This window comes from Dipteris shenzhenensis, chromosome 22 (genome assembly GCF_047967505.1).
Source record: "Dipteris shenzhenensis isolate YYH24624 ecotype China chromosome 22, Dip_SZ_1.0, whole genome shotgun sequence".
In the NCBI taxonomy this organism is placed as follows: Eukaryota; Viridiplantae; Streptophyta; class Polypodiopsida; order Gleicheniales; family Dipteridaceae; genus Dipteris; species Dipteris shenzhenensis.
In genome coordinates, this window is record NC_141617.1 from 22,776,501 (window position 1) to 22,794,443 (window position 17,943).

The 17,943-nt window shown below is 42.4% G+C and overlaps 1 protein-coding gene across 1 annotated transcript in view; it reads left to right on the top strand.

The window, feature by feature from the left end:
* LOC147887884 (uncharacterized) overlaps window positions 1–17,943 on the top strand; it is a 182,665-nt gene that overhangs the window by 145,098 nt on the left and 19,624 nt on the right. The window contains exon 2 of the mRNA XM_087393116.1: window positions 4,671–4,702. Within this exon, the coding sequence (XP_087249242.1) occupies window positions 4,671–4,700 (30 nt within the window). The 3' untranslated portion in view covers window positions 4,701–4,702. The remainder of the gene's footprint in view (window positions 1–4,670; window positions 4,703–17,943) is intronic.

A 17,943-nucleotide genomic window follows, 5' to 3' on the forward strand; every position in this document is an offset into this window, starting at 1 on the left:
TTTACTCTCTTTTGCATGCATGTCTTGTACTAACATATTCATGCACGTGTGCAGGACTTGTTACAAGTGGGTACCATGCTTGTCCTGTTTGTGGACCCGCTCTAAAATCGCTTGCACGCTACTCCAAACACATGAGGAAAAATGTTTATGAAGGTCATGCTCGATACCTTCCGCTCGACCATCTCGCACGTGGAGGTCAGCTTGATCCACTACCATCATATTTGAAAGCAAGTTATTGGATTCAAGCTTGGAGGGAGAATGGAGAGGAACCTCCTCCTGGTATGAAGAGGCTATCGATCTTTCACGAGCTTCCCTATTGGGGTCAGTTACAAATCAATCATCTCTTGGATCCCATGCATATCTTTAAGAATGTGGGGGCTACCGTTTGGGCACACTTGGTTGGTTCCAAGGACTCGAGAGGAGTGCGAGAAGACTTGCGTGCTATGAATAGGATGTCTCGTTTGTGGCCCCAAGTGCATGCTTCAGGAAAAGTTGTCCTCCCAAAAGCAACGTGGATCCTCTCTACGAGGGAGGAGGCAGCGATCAAGGCAGACATTGCCTCTTTTCAAACACCGACAGGGTACATGCGTTGCTTGAAAGGAGCATTTTCAAAGGACAATAAGCTTAGTGGCCTCAAGTCCCATGATTGGCACAAGGTCTTACAGGTATTCTAGGTAGAATTAGTGTACTGATAAAAGTGATGCATTAGCGTAATTATTATTATGTTATATTGTTGACATGATTTCATTGTTGCTTTGATAGTTCATCCTTCCAATTACAATAAAAGGGTGCTTACAAGAAGATGTTAGAAATGCTATATTCAAGATCTGTGGTATTGTGAGGTATGCTTACTATCAATTCGCATTATGTATTTTCTTCATGGACATGTGAAATAGGTGGATATCTCAAATATCTTACATATGCATGGACATGTGAAATAGGTGGATATCTCAAAAAGAGATCTCTATATCGAGCATCGAGAAGGCTAGGGTGGAATCCATCGAAGCTATATGCTTGCTTGAGAAGCACTTTCCCTCAAGCATTATGACAACTCAAGTCCACTTGCTTGTGCACATAGTTGATGAGGTGGCTATAGCAGGTACCGTTCATAATCGATGGATGTTTTTTCTCGAGCGGTTTATGAAAACTTTAAAGGGGTTTGTAAGACAAAGAGCAAGACCAGAAGCAAGCATGGCAGAGGGATGGCTTGTGCAAGAGTCATTAGTATATATCACAGAGTTTCTTGCATCCACGGATCCTGATATGCCGCAAGCTTGGCACAACAAGGATGATGATCGCATCATTGGCGAGGTCCCCCAAGGAAAAGGGATTGAAAGAAAGATGAGCGAAGAGCGAATGGAGAAATTCAATAAGTTTTGTATCCTCAATAGCCCTGAGATGCAGAAGTGGATTGAGAGATATGAAGTGGCCAAAGCAGAAAGAATAAATGCAAGGACGAGATTCAGAGTAATGTACAGGCGATCACAACCATATCCACGAGATCTGGCTCTTCTCCCTACTCACATGTCACTTGATTGGCTACAACTAGCTATACGTAAAGCCGAACGTGATGGAGAGACAATAAACGAGCGCGAGCGGGAGTTATCATCTGGATGTATGGTGCATGTAAGTTTCTTATCTCTTGACGTAATTAAGTAATTATTTGTGGCAATATATGCTATAAAATAGGTGCATCTTCATTGTTTTAATGATGCTCTTTTACAGTACAAAAAGTACAGTGCATTATGGTCATATGGACGACATTTTTGCGTAGAACGCATCGATTCAAAGAGAGTCACATATGATTGTGGAGTCATGGCTAACTTCACACAAGATAGCCGAGCAAGTGCTTCGGATACCAATCTTCTCTCCTCACAGTTGGATTATTGTGGAACCATACGCGACATCTATGAAATTAATTTCAGACGATTTACTATTTTCATTCTTGATGTAAAATGGTTTAGAACTACTTACAACGGTCCCCATGTGACTGTGAGAAAAGATGGTAGCGGTCTCTTTGCAATAGACTCCACCAAACATTGGACCGATGAAAGTGATACTTTTGTTCTTCCCGAGCGCTGTGAGCAGGTGCATACTAATTATTTAATTAGTCGAAGCTTTTGTTTTTTAAGTCCATTGATATATATATAATTGACGACATTTGGCACGTGATTTTTCATCTTCAATATAGGTGGTTTTTCATCCGGATCATTCTGATCCAAGATGGTGGTACGTGATCCAAGTTGCACCACGAAGTAAGCAGATTTTTGAAGATCGAGATGTGGATATGGAGATGCCACTACCAATGCCGGATCCAATTGATGAATCTAGCGAAGAAGATGTAGATCACCATATAAGGCAAGAGGAAGATGCGCATAATGACATCGCACGGGAGGAGGATGGAGATCACGATATTGACGAGGAAGACAACAATCGTCAAGATCAATCACCACACTTAAGCTTAATTGAAGAAGATGATCAAATACTTTTAGGTGAACGTACGATGCTAGAGTACGATGATGATATAGGAGATCAACTCGGTATAGAGTTGGAGATAGACTTGCTTGGCGCCTTAGACTTGGCTCAAGATGAAACAGTTGATGTAAATGCTCTTATTTAATTTGATTTTTCTCATCTCAAACTTGGACATGAATATATGAGCTTCAAAGGCTTGATGTACATGCTCTCATTTTTTAATTCTCTATGAGCTCAAACATGTATGAAAATTTAAAAAATTTTGTCATTGAAAGAAAATAATTTTTAAGGCTTTTAAAAAAAAAAAACCTCTCTGTAAAACGTCGCTATAATATATTGTCTCAGTGTCGCTATATAGCGACCTTTAAAAGTCGCTATATAGCGACTTTTACTAACGTCGCTATATAGCGACGCTTAGTAAAAGTCGCTATATAGCGACGATTTACGACACCCGATTTTTATACCGACGATTAACGCTAAGCGGGCGCTAATCGTCGGTACGTAAACGTCGCAATAGGATGCGTGTGTAGTAGTGATAATCCATACCCACTATTGTTAGCATCTTTTTCGCTTCATCTCTTGATGCGGGCATGGTATTTGGTGCAGGCAACATCTTCTGGAGCAACCTATGACAAAGACAGTATCCAAATGATGATTCTCAAAACAAACAATATACAAATAATGAGTCAAATCAATGCAAGGGCTAACCTCATTAAGGCCGAGACACTTGTATCCGACCACCCATACTGTACTTGTAGATTCAAGATTGAGAGACAAGCACGTAGTTTAGACATCCTAGCACCCTCGTACAATTGTGTTGATTGCAACTCTCACATTTTGACCTCAGACCCTGACATCACGTGTACGTGGGATGTAGTGTCCCTAAAAATGGAATCCATCATGTGGACCATACCCTCGTCATCATCCGAGAGACTATAGTCTTGCTGAAAGTGAGAAGGTATATGTGTACCCTCATCACCCTCCTCATCCTGTTTTAAGATTTTGTGTAAATATAAGATCTTCTATTTCCTGGTATACAATAAGATTGCAAACTTAAATAGCTTTGACTTACCGATGAGCCATCAACATGTGCAACACCAACGGGGGGTACTGGTTCTGGTTCCTCCCCATACATCCACAAGTGGCGCATGATAATATGACGTTGATGTCGTACTTCTCACTTGCAATGAGTGCAATGACAGTATAACCTTTCCGTAAGCCACTTCGTGCTCCCGGGCATTGGCGCATCATCGGACGAGCTTCCACTCGTCCCTTCCATCTACACTTATAAAATCAACGTAAGCATGAGGAGAATATATTGACAATTATAAAAAAGCATGTTTGAGATTCTTTTGATGCCACATCAAAAAAATGACAGTAAGCGTCGCTATATAGCGACGCTTTCCTCTGTTCCGTCGCTATATAGCGACGGATTAGCGTGAGAGTGGGCGTGGGTGTTTTGGAAGCTCCACGTGAGAGTGGCTGAGAGTGCAGGTGGGGCGCAATTCACAACACACACAAATACAAGAAAACCCACTCGCCGCTCATTTTCTCTGTGCAAGCCTCTATGGCCCTTCCCTCGCCCTCCGAACTCCGCCTCAACCTCACCCACTCTATCTTCACCCTTTGCGCTGGGGCAGTGCTGCAACTTCCTTCTGAAACAATGCCCTCTCTCATTCGCATCACACTCCTCCTTACCTCCTTATCATCACTTCCCTACATGTTCATCAGTTCGAGAGCCCTCCCCGATGAAAAACAACCGTCACGGACCAGCTTGGTCGATGGTGCTCAGATCGGGAGTTCTGCTCGCTCTCTTATTTCAGGTACGCAACAGCCCTCTATCACTCTGGACAAATCAAGCTAACGTCGACAGTCATCAAGCTGCATACACAGTAATAGGTATGCCGTTATCACCCAGGCCTTATAGAAATGACTCGTAGCTTCTATAAGTTGTTGTTCTCTTTTGCATACAACATCGAGCATCGATACCTTTTACTTTCCTTACGTCCTGCCGCTGCATGCCATGACCATCGCCGCAAAGATCACGTAGATAGCTTTCTCATTCGCAGCATCGTAGTTCCTGAAGCTTGTTTCTGAGTTTAATGTTTCTCTAAAATGTTTTTGAGTTTAATGTTTCTCTAAATCTGCATGTTTCGAACTAATGTTTGTCTTTCCTTTTGCCGGCTCATGTGTAGGCACGGCTTGTGGACTTGACGAACTTATAATTGTAAGTTTTCCCAATACTCAAGGATTTCCACTGCGCTCGATTGAACCTTTCGATTAATACAGTATTATTGTCGCCACCAGTAGGCCTACCAATAAATATATGAATGGAGGAAATTGCCTTCTCTGCTGTGTTTTTTCAGCATCTTTTAAACGATCTCACCTTGACGTACTGTCCCGCTTCTGACTCCTTCATGCTCAGATTCCCCTAGTATTTTGATACATGAAACGTTTGAATGTCAGGTTATGCGAGGAGTGGATATAAACTAACCTGCTGGATCAAGCATACCCAGTTACTGCAAATGGCTGACAAAGTTTATAATTGCAACGAAGCACTCAGCTTGTTTGTGTTAGAATCTAGTTGATCGTAATTACCGACATAGATTAATGTAACATAGCTCACGCAGACAAGCATAATTTGCGTGTGCAGCCATCTCTTCGCCTTCAATTATGTGTAATTAGGTGTTAAGCGTAGCAAGGGAGCGCTTCACCTTCTCTCATTGCATACCTCCACCAGAACTAAGATTAATTCACAGTGCAAGTTGAGCTTCTAAGCTTGGATGAGCACTAGCTATCATTGAGAGCGTCTTTTGTGTCTTTTGATGATCCCTAGTCAATTTGCTAATTTACTTGTGGCCCAAGTAAGTGACATGGTCAGTCATTGTTAAGTTAATTCGCAGATGCCAAACCGATAATTGCATCGATGGGGTGAGAATTGCAAATGGCAGATTACTTATACCAAGGTGTGTCCAGGTTTACTTATACCAAGGTAATTGGGTTAACATGGGAGGAAGCTACAACTGCAACTATTGGTTGACCAATGAATTTTCTTGGGTAGCCAATCTCTCTCTCTATCACTTATAATCACTTGGATATATGAATATCTATTTTCCTAAGTTTCTAATTGATTGGCCCTTTTTGGTCTTTAATCTCAAACCTAATGGGAGACTAGAACAGTGAAATGGGTAGGGGAAATGAGCTATTAAAGGCAAGGGGAGGGAAATATTGATGAAAGCAAGTCCTCCAATTATGCCCCCTTAGAGCAGGAATATAGCTATTTGTTTGAATATTTCAAGCCCCTAAGCACGTCCCCATGGAAGAGCTCACCGAATTGCTTTGTAAATTTAAGGGCGATATTTTTGAGATTTTAGCCCACGTTTGAAGATGTTTTGGGGGTGGGCTATGGCACCCCCTGGGTGCCAGAGATCTCGAATCACAACAAGACAGAGCACCCACAGACGCACACACAGACGCGTTTACTGAACTAAATAAAAAATTTACGATCGCGTCTATTTGCGCATCTATTTCCATGTCTAGAGACCCGTGTCTAATAACACATCTATATAGTAGACACAGGCACGTATAGACACGCATTTAGACACGTAAATAGACGCTCTGCTTAAAAATTTTAAAAACAGATAGACGCATCGTTAAACGCGTGCATAGACGCATTTTTAAACGTGTTTATAGACGCGCAAATAGATGCTTCTCGAACAGACAGACGCGTATATAGACACGTTTATAGACGCACTGATAGACACGTTTTTTTTTTTTATTTACAGAATGCTGTGTATGTTGTGTATGCTATATAGTTACAAGAATCCCATTTCCACATTGTGTAATTCAATTCTTACAGCCAACCGCATTTTAATTACAATTCCAAATAAAACATTACAACTCCAAAACGCAATAAAATTGAAAGCTCAAAAAGTGCTTGTATGTACATATAGCACGAAGCTAAGCCACGTCATGTGGCTTCAAGTACAAAAAATAAGAGTGTATATACAAGAGGCACGAAGCCAAGCCAGTGGCTTTAAGTACAAAAAAGAGTAGCTAGCACTACTTCTACGACTAATCCTCGCTCCCTTCCACGCTCCCTTCTGCGCTCCCTTCTGCGCCTCCTTCCTCGTCTTCTTCCTCGTTGTCTTGTGCAGGGACCTATAAACAAGGAACAACATATATCAATGTATGAAAAATCGAATCTTTACTTATAATATTGACATTATTTAATTACTTTCAAATACCTCGGGGGCCGCTCCAGTAGCCTGGATACACTGCTCCTCAGTAATCAACTCATCATGATAGAAGTGCCTCCATGTATCTCCTCTGCGATGGTGGCAGTGGTAGGCCGTCTCGACAAGAGTAGGGTATCTGCCCACGATATCAAGCTGCAAGATGACACAATTTGCGGAGGGATTAGTACAAAGAAACAACCTCCTAATAAACTAGATAAGCAATATAATTTGAGATCGATACCATGAATCAACACCCCCTGCTCCAGAATGCATGCTTCCATATTGCTCCATCTAGATCCTTCGTGCCTCCACATGCTGCAGACTGGGGTCCTCCCTCGCTGACTTCATTGCTTTCTTCCACTCATGCTTATGAGCGGTGTGGGGCGGGCCCCTTGGTGGTTGACCTCCCTCGAGCCTGGCAAGCTCTGCTAGTGCTTGCCTCTTAAGCAAAGATCTTTTATTGCCAAGTATCATAATAATCTTTGACTTGGCCCATTTATCTGTGAACTGGCGATTGGCGGGGTTAGGATACCTAGAGCGAATAGCAGCGAGGGTCTCATCAGCCAACCTCTTTGGCTGGTCTTCGTAGTGAATAAAGCAATCTCTATAATTGTTAGCAATTATAGAGCATATGAAGGCCATGATGTCCTTCCCCCGTGCATCCATCAAGATGCCTCCTGTTTGAGTGATGTCATAGAATATCGTACCATCACCTGCAGGCATGTTTAAATCATATGATTCATCATCGTCCCCACCGCCACCCCTCCCAAAGCACTGTGCCATGCATCCCCCACCGCTCTCCCTACTACTACGCCTACTACCGTGTTGTGTCGAGCTAGTACGTTGGCCACTCGTAGCTAGAGACTGCATGGGACTGCGTGGACCACTCGTAGCTAGAGAACCGAGTCTCAATTGCACAGGAGTACGCCGACGGCTCTGCGAGACAAAAGGACCTCCTGACGGCATGGGGGAAGGGGCATAAGACAGCATGGCGGAAGGGGCATAAGAGGGCATGGGGGAAGGGGCATAAGACGGCATGGGAGATGGTGGGCCCGCGCTGTGTAGCCGGCCGGACTGTGCTGACTCCGCTGGGGTGATCTCAGCTGGTGTGGGGTGGTTTGGAGTCTGTAGTGCCGACTCCTGGGGGGTGTTTAGAGTACCCGTCATATACCCGTATAACTCCGCACGACTAGGAGGGTGCCCTAAAAGGTTATATAAGTCCCTAAAAATAGACTCCCGAAGATCAGGTGAGCCCGAAGCGCTTCCTGGCCACATGATGAACTGGAAAAAAGAAAAAAAGACGATTATTGATGAGCTGAGAAGAAAGGGAAAGGGAAGATAGGATTACTGTTGGAGCACGTCTATAGACGCGTCTGACTAACGCGTCTATTTTTACATATAACAGTGCGTCTATAGACGCGGCTATCTGTGTCTGCAAACAGGCTAGACGCGCGTCTAGACGTGCTTGTAGACGTGGTTTTAGACGCACTCGGAGATGCGCCTATAGACGCGCTTTGATAAACGGACTTTTTTAAAAAGTAGAAAAGGACATGCGTCCGACACAAAAACGTAACACAAATACCCAAATCATGCCTTTCTTGGATACAAGAAAGTACAAATCCAAAGAGAGCAAACTTCCAAAAAAGATCAACTGCAAAAAGACTTACCCTGGATAGAGGTATGGAAGGTTCTTCTCCATTTTCAAAGTTGCTTCTCTTCCTTGTTCGCCCTCTTCTCCTTTAAGCTTGGAAGTAAGTGTGGGTGCCTTCCTCTTAAGTGTAACCTTGGAAGTAAGTGTGGGTGCCTTCCTCTTAAGCGTCGAAACTGTGGATCTGCTAATAGCGAAGCAAGCAAGCTGCACAAAGTATAAGTAATGTGAAGAGCAGCAAAGCGAGCGCGCTAAAAGTAGATTTAGAAGTCGCGTCTATAGGCGCGTCTAATAGTGCATCTATACACGCATCTAAATACACAGAGCAGACGCAGTTTTAGACGCGGACCACAAAACAAACAGATGCGGTTTTAGGTGTGCATGTAGACGCACACCACAGAACAGACAGATGCGGTTTTAGACGTGCCACAGAGTTTAAAATTAAATATTTAAAGAAAAGCAAATTTTTTTGGGTTGTTTGTATGTAGGATGTCTTCATCTTCAACAAGTAGCTCCAGTGAGGATGAATACCTCCGTATCTACCATTGCAAAATGTGGTTGGAGCAAAAAATCAAATGTATGTGTGATCGATGTCGAGGAAACATGTATCATGCACACAGGATTACACTCAATCACATCTCAAAGTATGGAGAATGGGATGCGACCATAAACATGGTAAGGGTTTGTATGTTAAGGTTGATTGAGATACCTATGGGTGTTCATATGTTTGAGTTATGATCCCGTTTTAATTTGATACATGATATGCAGTGCCACACCCGCATATGTTGCCCTATGCTCACCGCGAGGAGGCGAATCATCGGCGATATGAGGTGGGATCTTCAAGAGGGAACGTTACGGATGCATGGAGTGATGGTGATAGTAGCCCTCCTCCATTACCTCATGAAGCCATGGAGGAGGAGGTGTTTGATGATATGGTGCGGGATTTATATGTCCATCAAGGGAGGGATGATAGCATGGAGTTGCAGGATTATCTTTTTACTGCAGCATCGACTCCACTGTTTGAGGGGTGCGCATTCTCTGTTCTACGTGCCTCCCTTGAGTTACTAAACTTGCAAACCAAGAGCAATGCAAGTTTGAATGCATTACTCAAGTAAGCTTTAAAGTCTATTTTGCAAACATGGTGAATTATGCTAGTGGGTCAATTACTCGAATGCTTTTCCTCATTTATGGTCTTCACGTGCAGGCTATTGTGTAAAATGCTTCCAAGGGAGAATAAATTACCGACCTCAAGAGATATGGCAAGGCAACATGTGACCTCTCTTGGAGGATTAGATTACAAGCGCATCCATGCATGTGTCAATGATTGCGTTTTGTTTCGTGGACTACATAAGGATGCAAGAGAGTGTCCTACTTGTGGAGAGGCAAGATATAGAGCAGATCTCAAAACCTTGGACGTGCCTGGTAAGGTTCTACGACATTTTCCCATAATCCCTCGCATCCAACATATGTTCAAGTGCAAATCTATTGCAGAGCTCATGTCATGGCATTCCTCCCATCGATCCACCGATGGCAAGTGGAGAACTCCCGCGGACTCTCCTGCGTGGAAGCATATTGAAGACACATGGCCAAGCTTCAAGGAAGAACCTAGGAGCTTGAGACTTGGATTGGGTATGGACGGTGTGAACCTATTTGGTCTCAAAAGCACCTCTTACAGTGTATGGCCAATGATATTGGTGAATTATAATCTTCCACCCTCTATGGCTATTAAGAAAGGACATGTTATGCTGTCCCTTCTAATTCTAGGGAAACATAAAGCCAAAAACCCTGATGTTTATTGGGAGCCTTTGATTGACGAGCTAGAGATACTTTGGAGAGGTATCGAGGTGCATGATGTGAGCAGGCCTCCCTCGTCAGAGACTTCAACTGCAAAGCAATCTTGATGTGGACGATGCATGACTTCCCAGGCTATGGCGAGTGTTCAGGTAAGCATTGCACTTCTAATTATGAATAGGCAAAGGATGTGGCACCCTAAACCCACCTTCAACTCTTAATTGCATCTATTGTTCAGGTCTCACTACATCGGGTTACCATGCATGTCCTGTTTGTGGTCCTTCGCTAGTTGCCTCACGAGCAGACGCATTGAATAAGGTCATCTATGAGAATCACCATCGATTTCTCCCACCTGATCATCCTAGATATGTTGCCCCTTGGAATGAAGTCCTCCCACAATCAATCACCGCGGGAGATTGGATGAGAATTTGGGACGGTTCCATGATGACTCCACCACTTGGCACGAGCCAGTAAGGGTTTGTAACTATTGTGTGCTATATTGGCTAGAAATAAAGATTGCCCGCTAACACTTTATTTTGTTTAGATACTCCATCTTTTATCATTTACCATATTGGTCCCACCTCAAAATCAATCACCTACTTGATCCCATGCATATCTTCAAGAATGTGGCATCTACCATTTGGGAGCATTTGAATGGGACACGAGATTCCGTAGGCATAAGGGAGGATCTACGTACCACAGGGAGGATGCGTGAAGCTTGGCCACAAGAGAGACCAAATGGGCGTGTTTTTTTACCTCGTGCACCCTGGAGGTTATCAAAGCTGGAGATGGCAGCGGTGAAGCGCGCTATTACTACAATTCGTACTCCCACTGGATGCATGAGGTGTTTGAAGGGAGCCTTTACAAAGAGCAAGAAAAGAGGTGTAGAGCAATTATATGGCTTGAAATCTCATGATTGGCACAAGATGCTCCAAGTAAGTATTTTATGTGCATAATATCTTTTTCCTTTCAAATTTGTGAGTGAATAATTATAAGCAACTAATCAACCCCTCTTCATGGGTTCAGTTCATACTACCTACTAGCATTTCACGTAGTGCATCGAAGGACGTGAAAGATTGTATTTACAAGATGGGTGCTCCAAGTAAGTATTTTATGTGCATAATATCTTTTTCCTTTCAAATTTGTGAGTGAATAATTATAAGCAACTAATCAACCCCTCCTCATGGGTTCAGTTCATACTACCTACTAGCATTTCACGTAGTGCATCGAAGGACGTGAAAGATTGTATTTACAAGATGGGCAAGCTTGTGAGGTACTTTACATGATACAAAATATGATGCGTATCAATGCTCCATGCAAGGTGTTCATATTGCTAATATGTTGTACTTTTTCATTTCTAGGTATGTGAGCTCAAAGGAAATAGATCCCACCACGCTTGAGAATGCTCGAGTTATGTCAGTGGAGGTGGTTTGTTTAGTGGAGGAGACATTTCCACGTTCTATTCTCACAAGCCAACTACATCTTATAGTGCATTTGGTGGATGAGATTGCTATATGCGGTACTATATATGCACGATGGTTGTTCTTCCTCGAGCGCTTCATGAAGACCTTGAAGGGCTTTGTGAGACAAAATGCAAGACCCGAAGGTAGCATCGCCGAGGGTTGGTTGGTACAAGAGTCACTTGTATATATTTCTGAGTTTCTTGTTGATGTGGATAGCTCTCTCCCACGACTATGGAGAGATGATGAAGACCTAAGGATGACCTCTATTGTGCCTCAAGGAAAAGGACGCAACAAAGTAATAGACACGGAGTTGCATAATAGTATCAACCTCTATTGCGTGCTTAATAATGATGTGATGAAAAGATGGGTGACAAGATACGAGGATGCAAACGCAAGAAGACAAGAAGAAAGGACCCTCTTTCATACACACCACGGATCTCGTGTGCCATACCCTCAGTATCTAAGAGCACTTCCAAAGGATATTCATGTGGATTGGCTACTTGATGAAATGGAGAAAGCAGAGAACGACGAGGGGATGCATATCACAATGGAAGAATGGGAGTATGCTAAGGGATGCATGAGCAAGGTCGGTATATAGAATGTTATGCATAAGTTAGGAGCTTTCAATAATTTAGATTGCTTATTTAATTGATTTTTTCTTGGTGTAGTGCACTATGTTCAATGCTATATGGTGTGAGGGCAAGCATTTTTGAACACAACGGATTGATGATAAGAGAAACACACAAGATTGCGGTGTCATTCCTAGCTTTGAGGGAGCCAATGGAGCCATGGATGATTATTGTGGCATAATCCAAGATATTATTAAGCTTGACTTTCGACGCTTCTTTGTGTATGTTTTGGATGTAAAGTGGTTTAAGGACGTAGTGGAAAGAGGCCCTAATGCAACAATCAAACGCCATGCAAGTGGCTTTGTAACTATTGACTCCACAAAGTTTTGGCAAAGTAGGAAGGACACAGTAGTACTACCGCAACAATGTGAACAGGTACTGTGCACACATATAAAAATACTCGCTTTTAAATATCTGATGCAAGGAAAATAACATGATTGTATTTGTGTTTGAATTAGGTTGTCTATCAACCAATGGTGGATAATAATAGATGGTGGCATGGCATACCTATTATGCCACATTCCAAAGTGTTGTATAGTACATTTACTAATATGGAGCGTATGGAGGATGATCATGGACATGGACGCGATGATGACCATGATACGAGAGAGGAGGATGATCATGAGATAGGAGATACAGATATTGAGGCCATGGATGCCTTGGAAGCAAATGCTGCATGGGAATTGGTGCCTTTGCCTAAAGACAAGAATGCAATTGGCTGCAAGTGGGTTTATAAGGTGAAGCACAATGCAGATGGTTCTGTGAACACATACAAGCCAACATTAGTTGTCAAGGGGTATGCACAGACATATGGCATTGATTATGAAGAAACATTCAACTCGATTGCAAGGATGGCAACCATAAGAGCAGTCATTGCTATGGCTACATCAAAGGGATGGTCTTTACATCAGATGGATGTAAAGAATGCTTTCTTGCATGGTGATTTGCAAGAAGAGGTCTATATGGAGCAGCCACCAGATTATGTTCATGCTGTTCATCCTGAGTTTGTTTGCAGGTTGAAGAAATCCTTGTATGGCTTGAATTAAGCACCCAGAGCATGGTTTGACAAGATAGGACAGTATCTTGTCACTATTGGTTTTTAGATTTCCAAGGCAGTTTTCTCACTTTATGTGAGAAAAACAGAGAAAGGTATTATGCTGCTTGTCATTTATGTTGATGATTTGATCATCACTGGTGATAGTGATGAAGATATCCTTCATGTGAAAATGCTATTGAAGCAGAAGTTTGAGATGAAGGATTTGGGAGAGCTGCGTTACTTCTCGGGCATTGAGGTGATTAGATCCACAAGTGGGATATGGCTCTTGCAGAGGTAGTATGGATTGGACATGCTGTCCAAATATGGGATGACAGGCTGTAAGCCTATTTCAATTCCTTTGGAGCAGAATGTGAAGCTAAGTGCAGATGCAGGTGAGCTTCTGGAAGACCCTACTATGTACAAACGCATAGTAGGAAGTCTGATTTATATGACTATTACCAAGCCAGATTTGAGTTATGCTGTTGGTTTGGTAAGTCAATTTATGCAGGCTCCAAGGAAACTGCATTTGGATACGGCTAGACGCATACTAAGGTATGTGAAGTCCACATTGCAGTATGGACTATTTTATGAGACTGGGGTTCAAATACAGTTGCATTGATACATTGATGCTGATTGGGCTGGTAGTATTTCTAATAGACGATCTACCAGTGGATATGTGTTCTCTTTTGGGAGTGTGCAGTCACTTGGAGCAGCAAGAAGCAACCTACAGTTGCCTTGTCGAGCACAGAGGCTGAGTACAGGGGTGCAGTAATGGCTACATGTGAGGTAGCTTGGTTGGATAAGCTACTTTATGATATGCATCAATCTACAGATGGGCCAGTTGTCATTTATTGTGACAACATGAGCAGTATACACTTGGCAAATAACCCAGTCTATCATGCTAGCATGTGAGGTAGCTTGGTTGGATAAGCTACTTTATGATATGCATCAGTCTACAGATGGGCCAGTTGTCATTTATTGTGTCAACATGAGCAGTATACACTTGGCAAATAACCCATTCTATCATGCTAGAACAAAGCACATTGAGATGCATTATCACTATGTGCAGGAGAAGGTTCTAGTAGCTTTTATTGATCTAGTTTATGTCCACACACAGGATTAGGTAGCTGACATATTCACGAAGGCATTGGGCATAGAGAAGCTGCGCAAGTTCAGAGACATCCTTGGTGTGCAGGCCTTGGGATTGAGCTTGAGGGGGAGTGTTGAGATATCGAGCTCCCACTCGTGATATGCCAGGGTGACCATTGTGCATTTATGTCACCAACTTCTTAGTTGTAGATGCGGTTGGTACACCGCCCATGAATAATAGCTAGATGACAGAAGAAGTTGTAGATGCGGTTGGTACACTGCCCATGAATAATAGCTAGATGGCAGCTATCTTTATGTACTCTAGTTAGTGGCTCAATTAGTATGCCACTTTAGTTATCTGAGTTTTGTTTGAGACCCACATATAGATTTCATCTATTCCTTTGTACTTAGAGTTCTTTTGGCTTTCACAACTAAAAAGAGGAAAATTATTTTTAGCCTCCACCTTTGTGTGTATTCCCCCATTGTGTATGTGAGAAAGCCGCAACTAGTGAGACTCCTTCCTTGTTTCCCACTCTCTTCACATGCTTTGCATGATTCCAATTGGTGGATTGAAATTTGCTTAGGGGGTTGGATTTGACCAATTCCTAAGTGGTACCCTCATTGGAGAAATGGTAGTACAATATCTAGAAGGTGTCCAAATGGCATTCTTCAATAGCATCTAGCTCTCCTCCATCTACTTGATAGAGTAGAGAGGCTAAATAATAATCTTAGCTCTCTTAGTGGGATATTTTATTTGGTCATCGATGCAATATTTTGGGTACAATTTATATTTTGAAAGTGATACAATGTGGGAAGAAGTGGGAGGTATGATGGCACATTTATCTATTAATAAATATACTCTAAATCTAGAAGCTAGATTACTTTTTTATAGCCAAACCCTACGTAGTGGAATAACTTTGACAAAGGATATGTGTGCAAGAACAACTCAAAAGAAGAAAAAGATATTGAGTAATGAAGAAAAATAAGGATAGCCAAAGGTATAGAATGTATATTGCACCCAAGTCAAAAACTTGTAAAGGATAGCCCCCACATGTACCCAATACTTATAGCTTTGTTGATGCCTTAGCTACATAGTGGGATGTTGAAAATTTGCTCTAAGCTCTACATCCTATGCATGCATAGCAGCCTCTTAATCTCCCTTGCCTGATCCCTAGGGGGACTGGAAGTCCCTGAAAGGGACTTTTAGAGACCCCTAGAGGGACAAAAAAATAAGATTAGAAAGGAAGAAGAAGGGTACTTGCTTTTTGTGGGGAAATAATGCCATCACCTCTTCATAGATTCAAGATACTTTGCATGCATGGTTCTCTATCAATGAGATTGGATTTAGCACAATGATTGAGAAAGAGAGAGAGAGAGAGAGAGAGAGAGACGGAGGGAGGGAGGGAGGGAGAGAGGGAGGGAGAGAGTCAGAAAGGTATGTTAATGTCCGCAAAAGGCCTCGCAGGCCAATGGGACAAAGTACAAAAGTATACCAAGAAGGAAAAACTCATACAAGCCTCAAAGGGCTTGGGAAAACAGCATGCTAGGGCCCTTGCTGAGTGCTAAACTTATCTACAAAGCTCAATAGCTTGAGAAAATTCAAGTATATAATAGATAATAACTGGAAAAAAGAGTAGAGTGCTACCTCTAAAGTCCTACCTGTCCTAGTGCTCACTACCCCCGTGCCTCTATATGACTATTGGACTGCCTCTCTAATATCAACACATAAATTTTGTCTAGAGTATGGCCAATCACGAGGGCTCAATAATTCCCAATCTCCATAGGGTCCCCGGCTTTGTGTATTGGCACAATAGTGGTGGTGCTCCAAGCACGTGGGAAGCTGTGCATACAGCTTGTTTGAACATCTATGCTAGCACCGGAGCTAAGACCTCCTTCGCATGTGCAAAGTGCTCATTTTGTAGGCCCTCATGATCCTATGCTCTCCAATTTTGTAATCGACGAAGTGCAGCCCGTACATTCTATGGTGAACAAATGATAGGTGGTGGACTTGAGCATAGAGGGCATATCTGGGAGTGTTTGCTTCTAGTCATCATAGAGGGAACATGCATACGTGTACTATACCCCTGGGTCAGTGATGGGAATAGATGATTTCCCCTTTGATGGAAACCCCCTATTCTGAGAGAGAGAGAGAGAGAGAGAGAGAGAGAGAGAGAGAGAGAGATGTAATTTTTCAATTACACACAATTTAGAATAATTCAAACCTCTTCATCAAAACCACATCTTCATCCATTATAGGCTCTTCAAACTAACACATAAAATGAATGGAGATAAAGACTCTTGTTGCATTTCTCATACCAACATGTAGTCTAGTTGTAGACTAGCATAGCCTTAGAGGATATGTAGCTCCATCAATCTAGCATAGCCTTAGAGGATATCTAGCTCCATCAATCTAGTGGGCCATTTCTTGAAACACTCGATTAGCTCCTCTTGGTGTCAATCCCCTTGGATATATCATAAATGCTCACATCTATACATCTGACATACCCTCTCAATACATTTGATAGTGGGTGGTTCATCACATCAATGATATACTTAAAAGAGTGGCTTTTCGATTCAGGACAATTGTACAATTATTTGCACTACATATGTGACCCATGTAAAGTCATATTTTTTGGCTTTTTGGTAATACATCAGCCTTGTATGGCCTCTTGGCTATTCCCAACACATTATTATCATATTATTACAGAGTTGATCTTTCACATCTTTAACATTGTTCCATCATGACTTGGATTACACATTTGCTATAAGTAGTCTCATATTCATGGTTTACAAAATGGTTTGTTTTGAGGAGTATTTCAAATTGAGTAGGTGGAGCATAAGCCCCACAATGGTTGCTCCCGATGTTCTCATCGCTCCACAATCTCACTAGGTGGAACATGGGTAGTGATGTATTTGTCGATGAACCCTTCTATGGCTTTGTCATCTGTGTTGTTGCAAATGGGCCCTCCATCTATCCAAAGCAAGCCATGATCATGATGGCTGCCTCTGTTTTGGAATTTCGTTACAAAGATGAAATCTGCTACTGGACCCAAAATAGTGTTGCCTTGATGTATCAACATTTTAAGAGCTCTGAACTTGTGCACATAGTACTGTGCCTTTGTAATTGGGTTTGATCTAATCATAAGTTGGATGTTGTCGCTCACTCCAGTTTCATTGTGTGAGGCTGTGTGCTCGTTGAGTTCTTTTAAGCATTGCACCAGTGGCTCCCACCTTTTTTCAGTCTCCCAAAGAGCGTGATGAAGAATGTAGGAGGCCCCAATTGCCTGACCATTGCAAAGAGATTGTGTTTTACGCATTGTTTGTAATCAGCCAAAGTTCTTAAGCATATGAAATCATGGTAGCCTATTTTCGATTGCAGCAATTGCTCAATGTTTATGTCCAGCACTACTGTCTTTGCCTCGATTTTTTGCCCTTGCATTTGGCCAATTACGCATTTGTATACCCAGGTAGAGGACAGTACTTGGAGCACCAGTACCTTCATTGTTTTGAAGAATAGGTTTTCAATTGAGTATGCAAATATCATTCTAATTGTGAAGTTCCCACTTCACTATGT